At 47.2% G+C, this 14,995-nt stretch overlaps 1 protein-coding gene across 3 annotated transcripts in view; it reads left to right on the top strand.

The window, feature by feature from the left end:
- Positions 1-14,994, top strand: part of DMTF1 (cyclin D binding myb like transcription factor 1) — a 33,983-nt gene extending 18,989 nt beyond the window's left edge. For all 3 annotated transcript variants that reach the window (XM_082240123.1, XM_082240124.1, XM_082240122.1), the window contains 8 exons: positions 406-634; positions 1,459-1,610; positions 6,382-6,597; positions 8,128-8,213; positions 9,478-9,636; positions 10,881-11,267; positions 12,505-12,649; positions 14,241-14,994. In XM_082240123.1, the coding sequence (XP_082096249.1) occupies positions 406-634; positions 1,459-1,610; positions 6,382-6,597; positions 8,128-8,213; positions 9,478-9,636; positions 10,881-11,267; positions 12,505-12,649; positions 14,241-14,350 (1,484 nt within the window). In that variant the 3' untranslated portion in view covers positions 14,351-14,994. The remainder of the gene's footprint in view (positions 1-405; positions 635-1,458; positions 1,611-6,381; positions 6,598-8,127; positions 8,214-9,477; positions 9,637-10,880; positions 11,268-12,504; positions 12,650-14,240) is intronic.
- The last annotated feature ends 1 nt before the right edge of the window (position 14,995 follows it).

The raw sequence follows: 14,995 nt of genomic DNA, 5'->3' as shown, positions 1-14,995 counted from the left end.
TACCAGGCTTCTAAAAGCACATTTCTCTCGAACAGGCCATGGGAGAGGTCAGAGCAGTTTAAGAACCTGAAAGTGTAGAGGCATTGCTGGAGTAAAACAGAGATAGATAAGAAAAAAAGGGCCCAAGCCAGTGTGGTGTAGTGGTTAGAGTGCAGGATTAGGGTCTGGGAGACGCTTGTTCAGATCCCCAAGGAGCTGTAAAGCTCACTGGGTAACCTTGGGATAGTGACTGTTTCTCAGCATAATGTACATCACAGGATGGTTGTGAGGATAAAATGGGGAGAGTCGTCTGCATGCCACTTTGAGCTTGAAGGATAGGCCATATATACATCTAATTTTTTTATTTTTAAGGGAAACTGTGCTTTTCATTGCCATGTATTGTTCCCTACTTTTTTCCTCCTTCAGGGAAGTGGACAGAAGAAGAAGAAAAGAGACTGGCAGAAGTGGTACATGAATTAACCAGCACAGAGCCTGGGGACATTGTCACGCAAGGAGTGTCTTGGGCTGCTGTGGCAGAGCGAGTCGGGACGCGGTCTGAGAAGCAGTGCCGTTCCAAATGGCTCAACTACCTAAACTGGAAACAAAGTGGAGGCACCGAGTGGACTAAAGAAGATGAAATAAACCTAATCCTGAGGTTGTGCCATTTTCTTGGAAAGCACATCCAGGGATGAGGCAGCAGGGCTGGGGGGAATTTAAAAAGACAAAATCAACATCTCTGTCACTTTGATTTAATACCTTAGGCAACTCTTTAACAATGGCCGCTGCATTCCTTGTTCCCAGATACTTTAATCTTCTTGCTATGAAAGTTTAAAGATTGAAATTATAGAATCATAGATTTGGAAGGGGCACCAAGGGTCATCTAGTCCAACCCCCTGCAATGCAGGAATCTCAGCAAGAGCATCCAGGACAGATGGTCGCCCAGTCTCTGCTTTAAATCCTCCAAGGTTTTTCTGCTTCACCACACTGGGTGACAATGTAAGCTTTGAGAGGAGAAGAGAAATCCTTGGACACTAAGGCTGCCTATAGTTACTAGTCATGATGGTTATATGCTGCTACCTTCAGACTTAGAGGTAGCCTGCCCCCGAATACTAGATGCAGGAGATCAAATCTGCGTGTGTGAGAGCGAGAGAGAGAGAGTTATTACCCTCAGACTCTGCTTGTGGACTTCCGAGATGTCTGGTTTGCCAATGCAGGATGGAATGCTGGAGAGGCTCTTGTCTGGGTTTAAGCCATTCACTCCCTCAGCCTTTTCAGGCTTTTGGCCTCCAGTGACACTGCCCAAAAGGAGGCTTCTGGGATGTTGACCACAGTCCACCAGGAATCACTCTTGAGACCACGTGCCATTTGTTGCTGGGCAGTCTTACTAAATCTGATTAAAGCAGGAGCTACCATAACATTCCCTCTGTGCTGGAAGCTGCCTTCTCTAACACACACTTCTTTCCCATGTAATCCTGTCAGAATAGCAGAGCTAGAAGTATCTGATGAAAATGATATCAACTGGGATCTGCTGGCCGAAGGATGGAGCAGTGTGCGCTCACCCCAGTGGCTTCGTAGTAAATGGTGGACGATCAAAAGGCAGATCGCAAACCACAAAGAGGTTTCGTTTCCTGGTAAAGTATTAAAGGGTTACTATTAGGGGATGATTAGCTGCTTGTGCTTAAAATGGTGCCCCTTCAGAGTTTGTGCGGCCCCACAAACCTCTGTGTGTGACAGAGCTCCTCAGACATGTCTGCTCTAGTCACTGTTAGAGTCCGACAGTGGCTGTTTGCGGAAACGCCTCCAACAAAGAAGTTCCTTAACGGAAACACGTCTCCTGGACTCACGACGTGACAGCTTCCGACGAAGCATGGGTCTCCCTGCAATTGCTTCTGACACCTCCCCACTATTTTCACTGGACGTGTCTCTCACCCCTTTCTCCCCCCTGCTTCCTGCCTGCGCTGCTGCATCTCTCTCAGTATCCCTGAGATCCTCCTCCAGAGACCCCGCGCTCCCCCTGCTGGTCCCTGCTTTGGCTGTTGAGTCTCTCCCAGTCTCTGGGAGCCCTATCACCTCCTTTCCCTCTGAGGTCAGTTCCCTGACATCCACCTCCCCTCCAGGGCCCCCTTCCCCCCCGCCCCCTCCCTCTCCTCTGGGCGGTGAGGAGCTGAAACCCCGAAACGAATCCTCTTCATCTTCCGACGTCTCGAACATCTCCCTCCATCGGTCTTTGTTCCGACTCGCTGAATCCTCCTCCACCTCGGAATCAGAGAACCCCTCCAACTCCTCTTCTTCGTCTGTGGTGGCGAAGTATTCCCTCCGGAACCTCGCCACTGGCTGGGGTTTTCGAGGGAATCTCTGATGAAAAGTTTCAATTAGAACCTCGTCATCTACATCCTCTGCCCTGACCCAGGTGTTTTCCGACTCCGGTTCCCCTTCCCACATTACCAAATACTCTACTTGCTCTCCTTTCCACCTGGAATCTAGGATCTCCGCTGCATGGTAGCTGTGTTCTTTTTCCTCCATCGCTGGTCCCCTATTGACCCTCCCCTCTCTGTCCCCTATATACGGTGACAGCAACGATCTGTGGAACACTGGGTGCAACTTCATGTGGTTCGGTAACCGGAGTCTGAAAGCCACTGGGTTGACCTGTTGCGTGACTTCAAATGGGCCCAGTCTTTTGGGTCTTAACTTCTTACAACCTCCTTTAAATGGTAAGCCTTGGGTGGACAGCCACACCTGGTCTCCCACCCTAAGGCTTTCCCCTTCCCTTCTGGTTTTGTCTGCCTGCCTCTTATATTCCTCCTTCGCCCGGTTTAAATTAAGTTGGAGTTGGCGATGGATCGCTTCCATTTCTTCAACGAACTGTTCTGCTGCTGGAACGCTCCAGTTCTCCCCCTCCCCCCCTGGGAAGGCTCGGGGATGACACCCGTGATTGGCCAAAAAAGGGCTCATTCCCGTGGACACGTTCTCTGCATTGTTGTAAGCAAATTCTGCCAACGCCAGCTTCTCCACCCAATCATTCTCTCTGTCATTAACATAACACCTCAAATATTGCTGGAGGACACCATTAGCTCTTTCCGCCTGCCCGTTGGTTTCTGGATGACGGGCAGTAGAGAAATTAACCTCTACATGCAGTAAGCTCATGAGCTTCCTCCAGAACCTGGAAGTAAATTGTTTCCCTCGGTCCGAAACCACCCTCAAGGGGGCGCCATGCAACCTAAACACATTTTCCACAAACAATTTGGCGGTTTCTTCTGCTGTGACCGCATGTGAGCAGGCTATAAAGTGTGCCATCTTGGTTAACAGATCTACCACCACCATAATGGCTGTTTTCCCTTTGGACCTGGGCAGATCAGTCATAAAATCTATTGCCACTGCCTCCCACGGTCTTTCCGGCGTGGGTAGTGGTTCTAATAAACCTGCCGGTGCCCGCCTCTCCCCCTTGGCTCGTTGGCAACGGTCACACCCTCTCACATATTCACGCACATCTTCCCTGACCTTGGGCCACCAGAATTCCCTGGTAACCAGCCACATGGTTTTGTGTTGCCCAAAATGCCCTGCTGTGGGGTTATCGTGCAGTTGCTTGAGTACCTTTTCCCTCAATTCTTCGCCCCCTCACTGGGCTTTGAAACTGCGCGCGCGCGGGCTGTTCCGATTTCCATCGGCTCTGCCGGCGGGAAAGCTGGCTCAGGAATGTCTGGAATGCGTAACTCCTTCCAACGTTCCCCTCTCCCTTCCCGCCTCTCCAAGGCTCTTGCCTCCTGGCGCGCTCCAATGGTCAGCGCAGATTTGGTCAGCTGATCCATAGACACCGCCCTGGGGCTCCTGGCCAGCTCGTCTTTCACAGCTGAAGAAAGACCTTCTTCAAATAGCATCTGAATGGGTGCTGCCGATAAATCCCACCCCAATCTGTGAATCAGCATGGTAAATTCAGTCCAGTACTCACGGACAGATCTGCTTCCCTGCTTGCAAGCCATTAACTGTCTGCGCACCGCCCCTTCCTCAACGTCGCTGGAAAACATGATATCCATTGCACGAAAAAATTTCATAGTGTCCTTTAGGATATCGTTGTGCGTTGCCATCAGGGGTCGAACCCAGTCTCGCGCGCCCTTCTCAAGATGCCCAATTACAAAAGCAACTCGAGATTCCTCATCAGGGAACTCATCAAACTGGACATTCAGGGCATATTGCATTTCAGTCCTAAAGGCATGGTAATCCTTGGGGTCCCCCCCAAACTTCTGCACCAATCCTGGTACCTTTCTGGGGAACTGAGTGGTTCTCCCCTTCTTGTCTGCATCTTGAGCCCTCCTCTCCTCGAGCCTCGCCGTCTGCAGCGCCAGTTGGACCTCCAATGCTCGGCATCTTTCTTCCAAGCTTGGATCAGCTCCTCCCCCTGCTCCGGCTGGGTCGCTCATGATGCTTTCTCCTGCACAGGCAGCGTACAGAGACTGTCGGACTGCTATTAGGGGATGATTAGCTGCTTGTGCTTAAAATGGTGCCCCTTCAGAGTTTGTGCGGCCCCACAAACCTCTGTGTGTGACAGAGCTCCTCAGACATGTCTGCTCTAGTCACTGTTAGAGTCCGACAGTGGCTGTTTGCGGAAACGCCTCCAACAAAGAAGTTCCTTAACGGAAACACGTCTCCTGGACTCACGACGTGACAGCTTCCGACGAAGCATGGGTCTCCCTGCAATTGCTTCTGACACCTCCCCACTATTTTCACTGGACGTGTCTCTCACCCCTTTCTCCCCCCTGCTTCCTGCCTGCGCTGCTGCATCTCTCTCAGTATCCCTGAGATCCTCCTCCAGAGACCCCGCGCTCCCCCTGCTGGTCCCTGCTTTGGCTGTTGAGTCTCTCCCAGTCTCTGGGAGCCCTATCACCTCCTTTCCCTCTGAGGTCAGTTCCCTGACAGTTACCTTACCTGCTTGCTGTTTGTTTGCTGGGAGGGTAAAATAAAGTAGGAAATAACAGCGCTTGCATAGCCCTTAAGAGTGCTCCACCTGATTTCCATATCTTGTAATCCTTCCCACAGTCTTTTGAGGTAGTTCATTATTCTCCCCAAATTTTCAGATTGGAGGCTACATTTTTCTTAGAGTTCATTACAAAGGTGAGATTCAAACCTTCAACTTTTGTAGAGGTTCTTCCTCTAGGATTGCTGCTACTAATAGATGTAGCTTTCCCGAAAGAGGAGGGAGAAGACTTCATGCAGGAAACGGTAACAGCAGAAGACTACTGGAGAAGCGTGTTGAGGACTAGACAGATAGGAGCTTTGAATAACCTATGCAGTTGTCCTAAGGCTGTTTTGTGCAGTTATCTCCCCAGCCATCCTTGTTTTCTAAGATAAGGTATTAATATTTTTTTATTAGTTCCTGTGTTGACTCATTTGGTTTTTTTATTGCCTTTCTTCAGTTTCAGTGGTCCTGACATGGATTACAAAATGCAACTAAAAACTTTGAAAAAGCAAAGGCATAAAGTGAAGTCTTTATTTTAGGCTGGCTCTTGACATCTAGGACTGAGATTGTAGTGTTTTGAGGTTTTTGTGTTAGTTAAACTTCTCCTTATTTAAATGAATATTGCATATATACATTTTCATAAAGTTTGTTTCCTTAAAAATAGCGCATGGACACACACTCATGCATACATACAAAGTAATTAGAATAAGGCAAATAACAAATTTAAATACATAAATAGATATTGAGGGACATCTAACTTTCAATGGGTGTACTTGTGAGTATGACAAATGTTGGACCCTACCCATAGCAGGGTGGTGACTCTCTTGTCTCTCAGGTTGTCAAAAGAAGTCTGCCACTCCCCAGTGCCATAGCTTGGTGGGGGTTAGCCAGGACTTTTGCCCCGGGTGACGCCTCTGGGGTGGGGGGCGCCTTTGAGGCTCCTAGCCTACCTGCCATTGTACTGTCTGGGCTTCAGGCGGTGTGGCTCTCTGCTCTGTGGGTGAGTGACTGAGTGGCGTGAAGAGGAGAAAGAGAAAGAAGAGAATGGAGTTGGCTTGCATGCCCAGCCCTGGCCGTTCCTAAAAGTGAGCGACCCTCCTCCTTCCCCTTTCCCCAGTAAAGCCAAAGATGGGATCCCCGTCTAGTTTTGCAGCGGCGAGAGTCTTCTGAAGAAAGATTTCCCATCTTATTTGCAAACAGTTCAGGAAGAGGATGTGGACAGACTGATAGATGTGCTTGCCTCTGACATTAGGAAGACTAGGTCTTTTTCATTTTGATTTGCCTGATGCACGAAGCTCTTTACTCAAGAGGTTTTTTTGCAGGGAATTAGTTTTAATAAAGTTCTCCTGAGGTTTGAACTCTTGTCATACACACAGCTTTATTCCAAACACTTCTCTCTGTCTTTTGCGTCTAGTAACATTCCGAGTGACCCTTTTGTTTCCCCATTTCAGTTCTTATAAAAGGTCTGAAACAGCTTCATGAAAGCCAGACGAACGCTGCAGGGCACCAGCTTTCAGAGACGAAACCTGTACCTGGGTTGCCAAATGCTCATTCCAGTTCTGGGGTTCAGCACGTGCAGATTCGAGTGGCTCGCTTGGATGAGAATTCAGGCAATTCTCCGAGCCCCATGGCAGCTTTGCAGATTCCAGTTCAGATTACCCATGTCTGTAAGTCCCTCTGATCCCTCACTTGTTCCTCCTCCCTCCGATCATTGCCCTTCCTCAAATCAAGGGGTTTCCTGATTTTCAGAGAGAAGAGGATCTCTCTTTGGTCTGGCAAGAAGTTGGCCTGTAGGCTACCCCATACATAACATGCATATGCAGCAAAGACAGAACACAGTATGTACATCATGGTTTATGCGCCAACGCCATTCACGTGGCGCAAGCAGTGAATATGGGTAACCATAACTATAGCCATGAGAATGTGAAAAGTTGGGCAGGCTTCTTGCGTTCAGAGAGGAAAAGGAAATGGCCTTTGGTTTGCTGTGGTTAGGAAGGCAGTGGATTTCATGGCTATGTTATGCCACGCTGGTAGCTTCTAAGACGGTGGGGGTTGCTAGTGGGGGGTTTGTACCCCACCCTTTGGGATAAAGTTGCAGGGGATTCTAAGAGTGATACGGGAAGAAGGCAGAGGAGGGAAGCAAATGCAGCACTGCCAGTGATTTTTTTAATTTATTAAATGGGGGGGGGGTATCCTGCCCTCTCAGTATTGCTTTCCAGGCAGCTAATGTAAAAAGTGAACATAAAGAAAGTACTAGAGCACCTGATTGTTTTATAGCTGCTGCACAGCACATTATATTGGATATAATCTATTTAAGCACTGAAGATTTCATCCAGCAGAGGACAGTGCATGCAGCCAGCACCTTTGGAAGAATGCAGAAAATTGAGGTTGAAGGCCAGCTACTTCACCCGCATTCCTGCAGGCTGAACAAAGGCAGACTGTTGCTGCTGCTCACAAAATAGCCTGAAGACGCCGGAGTGATTTCCTCTACTGAAACTAAGCAGATTTGGCCTTGTCTCTGAACCATACATAAGCTGCTCAGAGCAGTGTGGAGGAAGAGACTCATAAACAAGGAAGGCACCCTTTTCCCACACAGTTCATGTATTGACACATGCCCCTGCTTTTTTCCACGGCAATGAGATTTTATATCTGTATTTCTTAGTATGCTACTCGTGTGTAAGTAGCGATACCTCCTCTCCATGTTGAGCAGCAGACCAAAACCATTCAGGAGTTGGGGGCCTCTTTGGGCCACTTCAGATTGACCCCACAGTGAGAGTGAGCCATGAGATGTTCACACACAGCTGCTGACATGGATTTGGTGACACCCACCATGAGAGCCTGTCGGGGGTAGGGGGTGTTTGTGTTGAAAATGCTTGTTTTAAGTTTTAATTAATCTCTGTGTAGTTATCATATGTATATTTATCAACTGTTTTCCCAATGTAATTAGTAGTAAAAAAATTAGTGTTTCCCAGCTGAAGGATCACAACGCTTAGAGAGGCTTATTTATGGCAAACCAACTGTTAAGATGCTCACTAACTGCTTCGTTGTCCTGGCAGTCCACTGTAGCCTTTGTCTTTCAATACTAAATTATGTGATTGTCTATCAGTTAAATACACCTAGGGCGCGCTCTCTCTCTGTATATATTATTCATTCATAAATAAATAAATAGAGTATGTTTCTCCCTCTTACTCCCATAGCTTCTGCAGATTCCCCTGCTGCTTCTGTTGACTCTGAGACGATAACTCTAAATAGTGGGACACTGCAGACCTTTGAGATCCTGCCAGTAAGTTCTACAGATTCCACACCTACCTGGTTTGATGTTTTGTGTTTTTCAGATTTAAGTTTGAGGTAAGGAGCATCTCAATGGTGTCCTTATGGCAACATAAAGTATTATAAAATGTGTGAGGTTCAGTTAGCAGGATATTACAGCATAATATAACTGGAAGCTTTAAAATCATGCAAAACAACTTACTTTATGGTGTCACATTATCTGCATGCACCAGGGATGGGTAACTGGATCCAGCCAGCCCTCCACTGGCCACTTTGGGCAGGCATGTCAAACTTCAGAGGAAGAATCAGGAGCACTCTGAAAAGTAGGATTGCCATCCCTATGGCTGGACGACTGGCCAGTCTCTGATGGAGCACCTGGTTTCTGCAGGGCTATTGGGATTCTCATGGGAGAGTGTTGGATCATTCTGGAGTTTGGTCTGGTCCAGAAAGATGCTTCTTATGTTCTCAGTGCTTGGAATCACGAAACAAAAGATGTCTTAATGTTATGACTTAACATTAAGAGGTCCTAATTATACACATCTTTCTTTTCAAAATGTAAAATGTATTAGTAGACCACTAAGGTGGTGGTGGTGGTGGTGGTGGTGGTGGTGGTGGTGGTGGTTGTTGTTGTTGTTGTTTTAAAGGCCATACAAACCTGAAGTCCACCTGTCCCTGTGTAAGGAAAATGATGGTGCTCTCTCTTCTCCTCCTTTAAGAGAATGTATCTTATGCAGGAGTCTCAGCCCCAGTTGTCTGACAAGATAAATCAATAGGAAATGGGCATCCTTCATACCTCTTATCCCAGCTAGCTGGCTTAACTGGTAGATGCCAATGGTCAAATTCCAGAGAGCCTGGCACATTGCAAAGCAAGGAGGGACTTGCCTTTCTATGCAGTAGATGGAACACTTGCATTTCAGAGCCATGTAGTCTATTGAAGAGGGTTGGACTGGAACTCGGGAGACCAGGTTGAAATTCCTCCCTGACCATGAAGTCACCGGGTGCCCTTGGGATAGTCCCTGAACCAAGCCTATCTCACAGGATGGCTCTGAGGATAACATGGGTGACCGCAGGCACTGCTTTGTTCTGCTGGACATTCTCCTTGTGGGGAGAAAGGAAGGACATGGGGGGGCAGTTGTCCTACATTTCTAGGGTTATTTCAGTTCTGCTGCATTTAGGAACACAGTTTACGTTTTGAGTCTGACTTCCTCAGAGTCAATGTCCTTCATGAGTGAGTTGCAGAGCACCCTCCCATTGATCTTCTTCCTTCTTCTCTTGAGTCTTTCCATCTGCAGCCCACGGGGACTCCAGGCACGTACTTACTCCAGACAAGCTCCACCCAAGGCTTGCCTTTGACACTGACCACCAGCCCAACAGTGACCCTCACAGCTGCCACGGCACCAGCCTCACCAGACCAGATCATCGTCCACGCCTTATCCGTAGGTGTCTCAAAGGAGAAACTGGAGCGATAAAGGGCGGGGGGGGGGGGCTTGGAGTTGCTGCTAGTCAGCTGGAGCAGCTGTGCTGCATCAAACGAAACGCCAGCGCAGAACAGTTTTGACTTGAATGTATTTTCTCCGGTGAAAATCCTCTGCAGTGTTAGTTGTGCTAGTTGTGACAAGGGACAATGATTTATGGGAAGTCAAATCTTAAAATGGTGCCCATCATACCTTGGGGTTCAGCTTGATGGACTGTGGGAAGGGCATTGTGCGCACAGGTTGCATTCAGCAGCATCCGAGTTGTGGCCTGAATGGACAGAGCCTCAGACTGACCCTTGGGGTGAGTTCTACTGCCTTTGGAGCAGCGATGGCCCCTCAGTATCTCTCAGGTGTCCCACCCAAACCAGTGCCAGCGTGCCACCTCCTGAGGTGCCTGGTTGATCCCAACCCTTCTCATCTATTTCTGAAGCTTTTCCTCTGACAGACCCGTCTCTCCCAAGGAAGTCAGGGCTGTGCCTTCTCCACCCTTCATGATCACAATAAATGCACAGTAGTATGTGCTCATCTCTCAGATTTTGTTTATTGATGTCTGGCATTACTTCTCACTATTTTGTAAAATATAATGATCAAGGGGGGTGAGAAAAACCAATCAATATACATTGAAATAATAAGATTGGAACATGACTAAATTCGTGTTTTTAAAGCCCCAAATATGAACGTCTGTGATAAGGCAGGTTGATAAGAGCATAACATGGAAGCCTTTGAACCGCCTGCTGGTTCCAGCCAGTAGCTCCTCTCGCCCCACATCCTGCTCTCACAGGGGCCGCCCAATATCAATAGACTAGAAAGGGCTTTGGTCTCATTCAGCAAGGTTCTTCTTGGATTTAAAAAGCTTATAATTGGGAGAGGGGAGGGAGTTACAAGGCCCAGAGCCAAAAGGCTGGAGCACATTGTAAAACTCCCACTGTTAGTGCAATTTGGCTAATAGAAAAAACTTAATGTAAAGCTTATTTGTTGAGTATTTGAACATAACTTTTCAGGAAAATAGAGAAGATGTCAAGTTTTTTATGTGATTTAGTATATAGTGAAGAATGGGTAATTTTGTGTGCAATGTTACGATGTATGTATAGAATAATTTAAAATAAAATGCATAGTTGGTCCCCTTTCACCATTGCTGAAGGGGCATAATGAAGTCAGTCACAACACTATGTGGCACTTATCAATTTTGTGGCCATTTCTCACAGCCAGAACACTTGCTGAACACCGGTGACAATGTTACGGTGCAGTGCCATGCACCAAGTGTCATAATCCGCACTGTTGCAGCAGAAGAGATTTCTCCCTCCGTAACCCAGGCAGAACTTGCTGTTGATTCAGACATTCAGCCAGTTAATCTGGTGGACCCTCCAACGGCTCTGGAAGCAGACGCCTTTCCAGAGGACATCCATCAACCCAAGCTGGCTGTGGAAGAGCAGTCTGCATATAGCGAAGACGACGCCTCCAAATTTGGTGGCAGGAGTAGCAGTGAACTCATTGGCAGGGTCATGGCGAGAGCCGGAGGAGAGATTTTGCACACTGATATCAAGTGTGAAGAGGATTGTCGGTCTGACTTAGCTGGCACCTATGTTTCTGAGGTAAGGAAAGCAATACTTAGCAGCATGAGGATTTGGCACGTGGCTGGATCTGTAGCAGTTGTTTTTGAGGCTCAGCAAGTGCAACTTCATGCAATTCATCTTTGATATTTTAACCATGTTAAACAAACCTGCTTTGTGCTGGTACACTCATCTGAGAACTGACTGCAGCTTCCCGTAGAATGCGCACTCCATGGAAAACACCCAAGTTTGCAAATTGAGTTTGCGTGAAACATTGAGAATTGCTTTTGGCCAATTTGTAAAAGTTGCTTATGTATTTCTCCGAGGGGAGATCATCTTAAGGTGGGGCATTCTTGGCTCCTGTGTGCCCTTTGGTGTTCCTCATTGCTTCAGACAAAAGTGAGAGAAGTGCCAAACGTTCAGTGATGAGAACATGTGTGAGAATGGTCATGAACACGCATGATCCTGGTTCAAGTACATATGTGTAGGGAGCAGGGAATGAAATGTCAGCATCTCTGAGCAACTTCAGAAGTGGGATAATATAATTCTAGAATATGCTTTGTTCAGCCCCTGCATCTGAGGTTAAAACGTCATCAAGTAGCAACATGGAGTGAGATGCCTGCCTGGGGAATATTGCTGGTTGAACTGGAATTGTGGTTTACATGGACCGATGGTCCAACTTCGTGTCAGGCAGCTCTTCAATTAATCCATTTCCTAACACTTGCTGGCGGTTCAAAGAAACCAGCAATTCTCCTGGTGGCTTGTGGCTGTTAAAACACTCAGAAGTAAACTAAATAAAACTGCCCTTGAAAGCTCTCTTTTCACTGGGGAAATGGCATTGGAGTGGGGAGAACTAGTCTCCTGTCCTCCACTGCCACTGTCCCAATCCCCCTCTCTCCCCCCTCCCCACCAACCCCTTTGCTTTCAGCTTACATCTGCTTTAGTTTAGCTCTTACACATCATTGTTACTTAAGCCCTGGCACTTTTATTCCGGGTGAGATAGGTGATGGATGCACTGGGAGGTCGTCTTCAGTCTACTTTGTAAATAAGTCCTCAGTCATCCTTGCAAATAAATCTAGTAATTGCTCTGCCACAGTTCACAACTAAGAGACAAAGCATTTTGCTGTTAAAAAATTGCCATCCTCCACCCACAATGGTTCATTCAAAGCAAGCAATTTTGCACAGTGCTTCATTTATTTGCTATTGTGGACTTTCTTTTTTAAAAAAAGCATGTTTCTGTTCTGTAAACACTAGTTGAAAAATGCTGGTTTTCACACAGGATCTTAGTTCTCCAACGACAGAAGAACAAGTTGAGGCGTCTCCCATGGATGACACCGTCCTCATTGTACCTTCGCCCCATGGCTTTATCCAGACATCAGACGACATAGACAGCGAATCCGTTTTGCCCCTAACAACACTAACAGGTAACTCGTGAGGTTGACACAGCAGACTGTTTTTTAAAAAGTACTAATTTCCTGTGTGTGAAGCAATGCTGTTTCTGAGTGATTCTTGTGAGAAGCTCAATGTAACTGGACCAGTTTCCCATTATGGGAAGAAGCCTGTCCAGCCCTCTGGTTTGTATGCTGCCCTCTCTTACCATGTCATACAAGAGATTCTGAAATCTTCCAGGTTAGAATCAAGTGCATTTTCCCCATGTCTGGATGGGGGCGATTTTAACTTCTTCTAACTATTGCTAGTTGAAATAAACGAGGCTATCAAACCGTGGTTTGACTAGGATTCCTTACTAACTAGTTGTGGAACTGGGGCTTTTCCCTCTGTGCTCATACAGCTGAGGAGCTGTGCTTAGTTCTAAAGCAGCTTTCCATCATTCCTAGGGAGGGAGAAAGGAAAGAGAGCCCAAGGCCCAAGCTTCTTCCTGGGATACTCAGGTAGCTTACAAAGAGCAGTGGGATCACACTTGCAATGGCAGTCGTGCTTTGAGCAAAACATTTCTGGAAAGTCACAAGGGGACTTTCCAGAGCCACTGTTACCCAGTACAGGAAACTAAGACTATATTGATGTGAATAAAGCAACAAAAAGAATTATGCTGAAACCTCGCTGCACATGCCACTTGTCAGGGAACTGCCATCGGAGCCAAGAGTGGAGGTAAGGCTCCCCAATTATGCAGGAGAAGGGACCAGCAGAGGGAGAGAGAACACTTCCGTTGGGGAAGGAAATCAGCGTGACACCTGGGAGAAAGGGGAGCAGGGAGGGACTTCAGAGAGAGGGCTCCAGGACTCTTCCACAGAGACCAGCGGGGAGAGTCCAGGACCTCCGCTGGCCACACCCACCCTGCGCAGGAGACTTCCGCGCAGGGAGTCTAGGCGGAGACTTGGTGTCAAGGAGTTTTTATGTTGGAGGAAGTTCAGGAAACGCCCACTAACGGATTCTGCCAGTGACTGAGACAGCCACGGAGAAGGGGCTGTCCAGCCAGGGAAAGGTTTAGCCAGGGAACGTTGCCTAGAGCAGCAGCTACATCTACGCACAAGCAGCCCCAATCCCCTTTACACCACTGATTCAGATCCCCAAACAGCCAGAGTTTGTCTACTTCTTTACTTGTGCTTTGCTGGTCGGCCACATCCATTTGGGGGCAGAAACCATGGTGGGAGGCCGGAGAGATCACAGAAATGCTCCCCATGGGAATGAATAGAATGGAATGGATGGAAATTGTTATGCAAATGCTCACATCATGAATGATTTCCAGGGAACACATAGTGTTCGGTAAGCAGGACCTGCATGTACAGTGGTACCTTAGTTTACGAACTCAATCCATTCCAGAAGTCCATTCTTAAACCAAAGTGTTCTTAAACCAAGGCGTGCTTTCCCATAGCAGCGGGGGACTCAATTTACAAATGGAACACACTCAACAGGAAGCGGAACATGTTGTTATTCCAGGGCAAAGTTCACAAACCAAAACACCTACTGCATTCTTCATAAACTAAGCTGTTCTTAAACCAAGGTACCACTGTATCTCTCTTAGAATGTTTGTTTTTCACAACCATTTTTTCATTACAGATCCTATATTGCAACACCATGGAGAGAACTCCCATATCATTGGCTCCTCTTTGGATAGCCCTGGTTCTGAAGACTCCAAGGATGTTGAAGATTTAGTGAGCTGCCACTGAGCACATCCCACGGTGCTGCAAAAAATAGAAAGAACTGAGTGCTGAACCACCTTTTCCAAAGAAAGAAAAGCATTTGCTGAAACAGCTTCAGCCCACCTTTCTGGGCAAAGAAGAGGTTTAAAGAAGTTGTGGCCGCAGCTGATCAAAGGTTTTTTGCTTCGTAGGTTGTTCCTCGAGACTGGAACCAGATTCTGATAAGAAGAGAGTTGGGTGCTCTAGGTTAATAGTGCAGTAACAAGCAAGTCTTGCAAGCAAAGATAGCAGCTCTTGAGCATCAACAGGACAAAATATAGCCTCAGTGCAGGAACTACAGGAAACAAGGAGTGGCAGGAGAGTTCTATTTTTCCAGTCCTTTACTGTTACTTCTAGTGCATTTCATATGGAAACACTACTAGTCTGAGAATACTAGACTTTAGGAGGTTACAAAAGAATTATCTGTTGCTGGCGATGGATGAAGTAGCCCCAGAATGATCAAATGCACTGAATCCGTTCCCCGCAAGTATAGGAGAAAAGGACGCCTGAGACTGTTTACTCCCACCCTGACCCCTGCAATAAACTTAAAGCCCTTTCAGTGCTTATTCTGAACTCTGCTATAGAAGCCAAAACCACCTTCACAATTGAATTCATCACCGCAAGTGTGGGAGG

Source organism: Podarcis vaucheri (genome assembly GCF_965113315.1).
Source record: "Podarcis vaucheri genome assembly, chromosome: 10".
Taxonomy (NCBI): domain Eukaryota; kingdom Metazoa; phylum Chordata; class Lepidosauria; order Squamata; family Lacertidae; genus Podarcis; species Podarcis vaucheri.
This window is presented reverse-complemented; position numbering and strand designations above follow the sequence as displayed.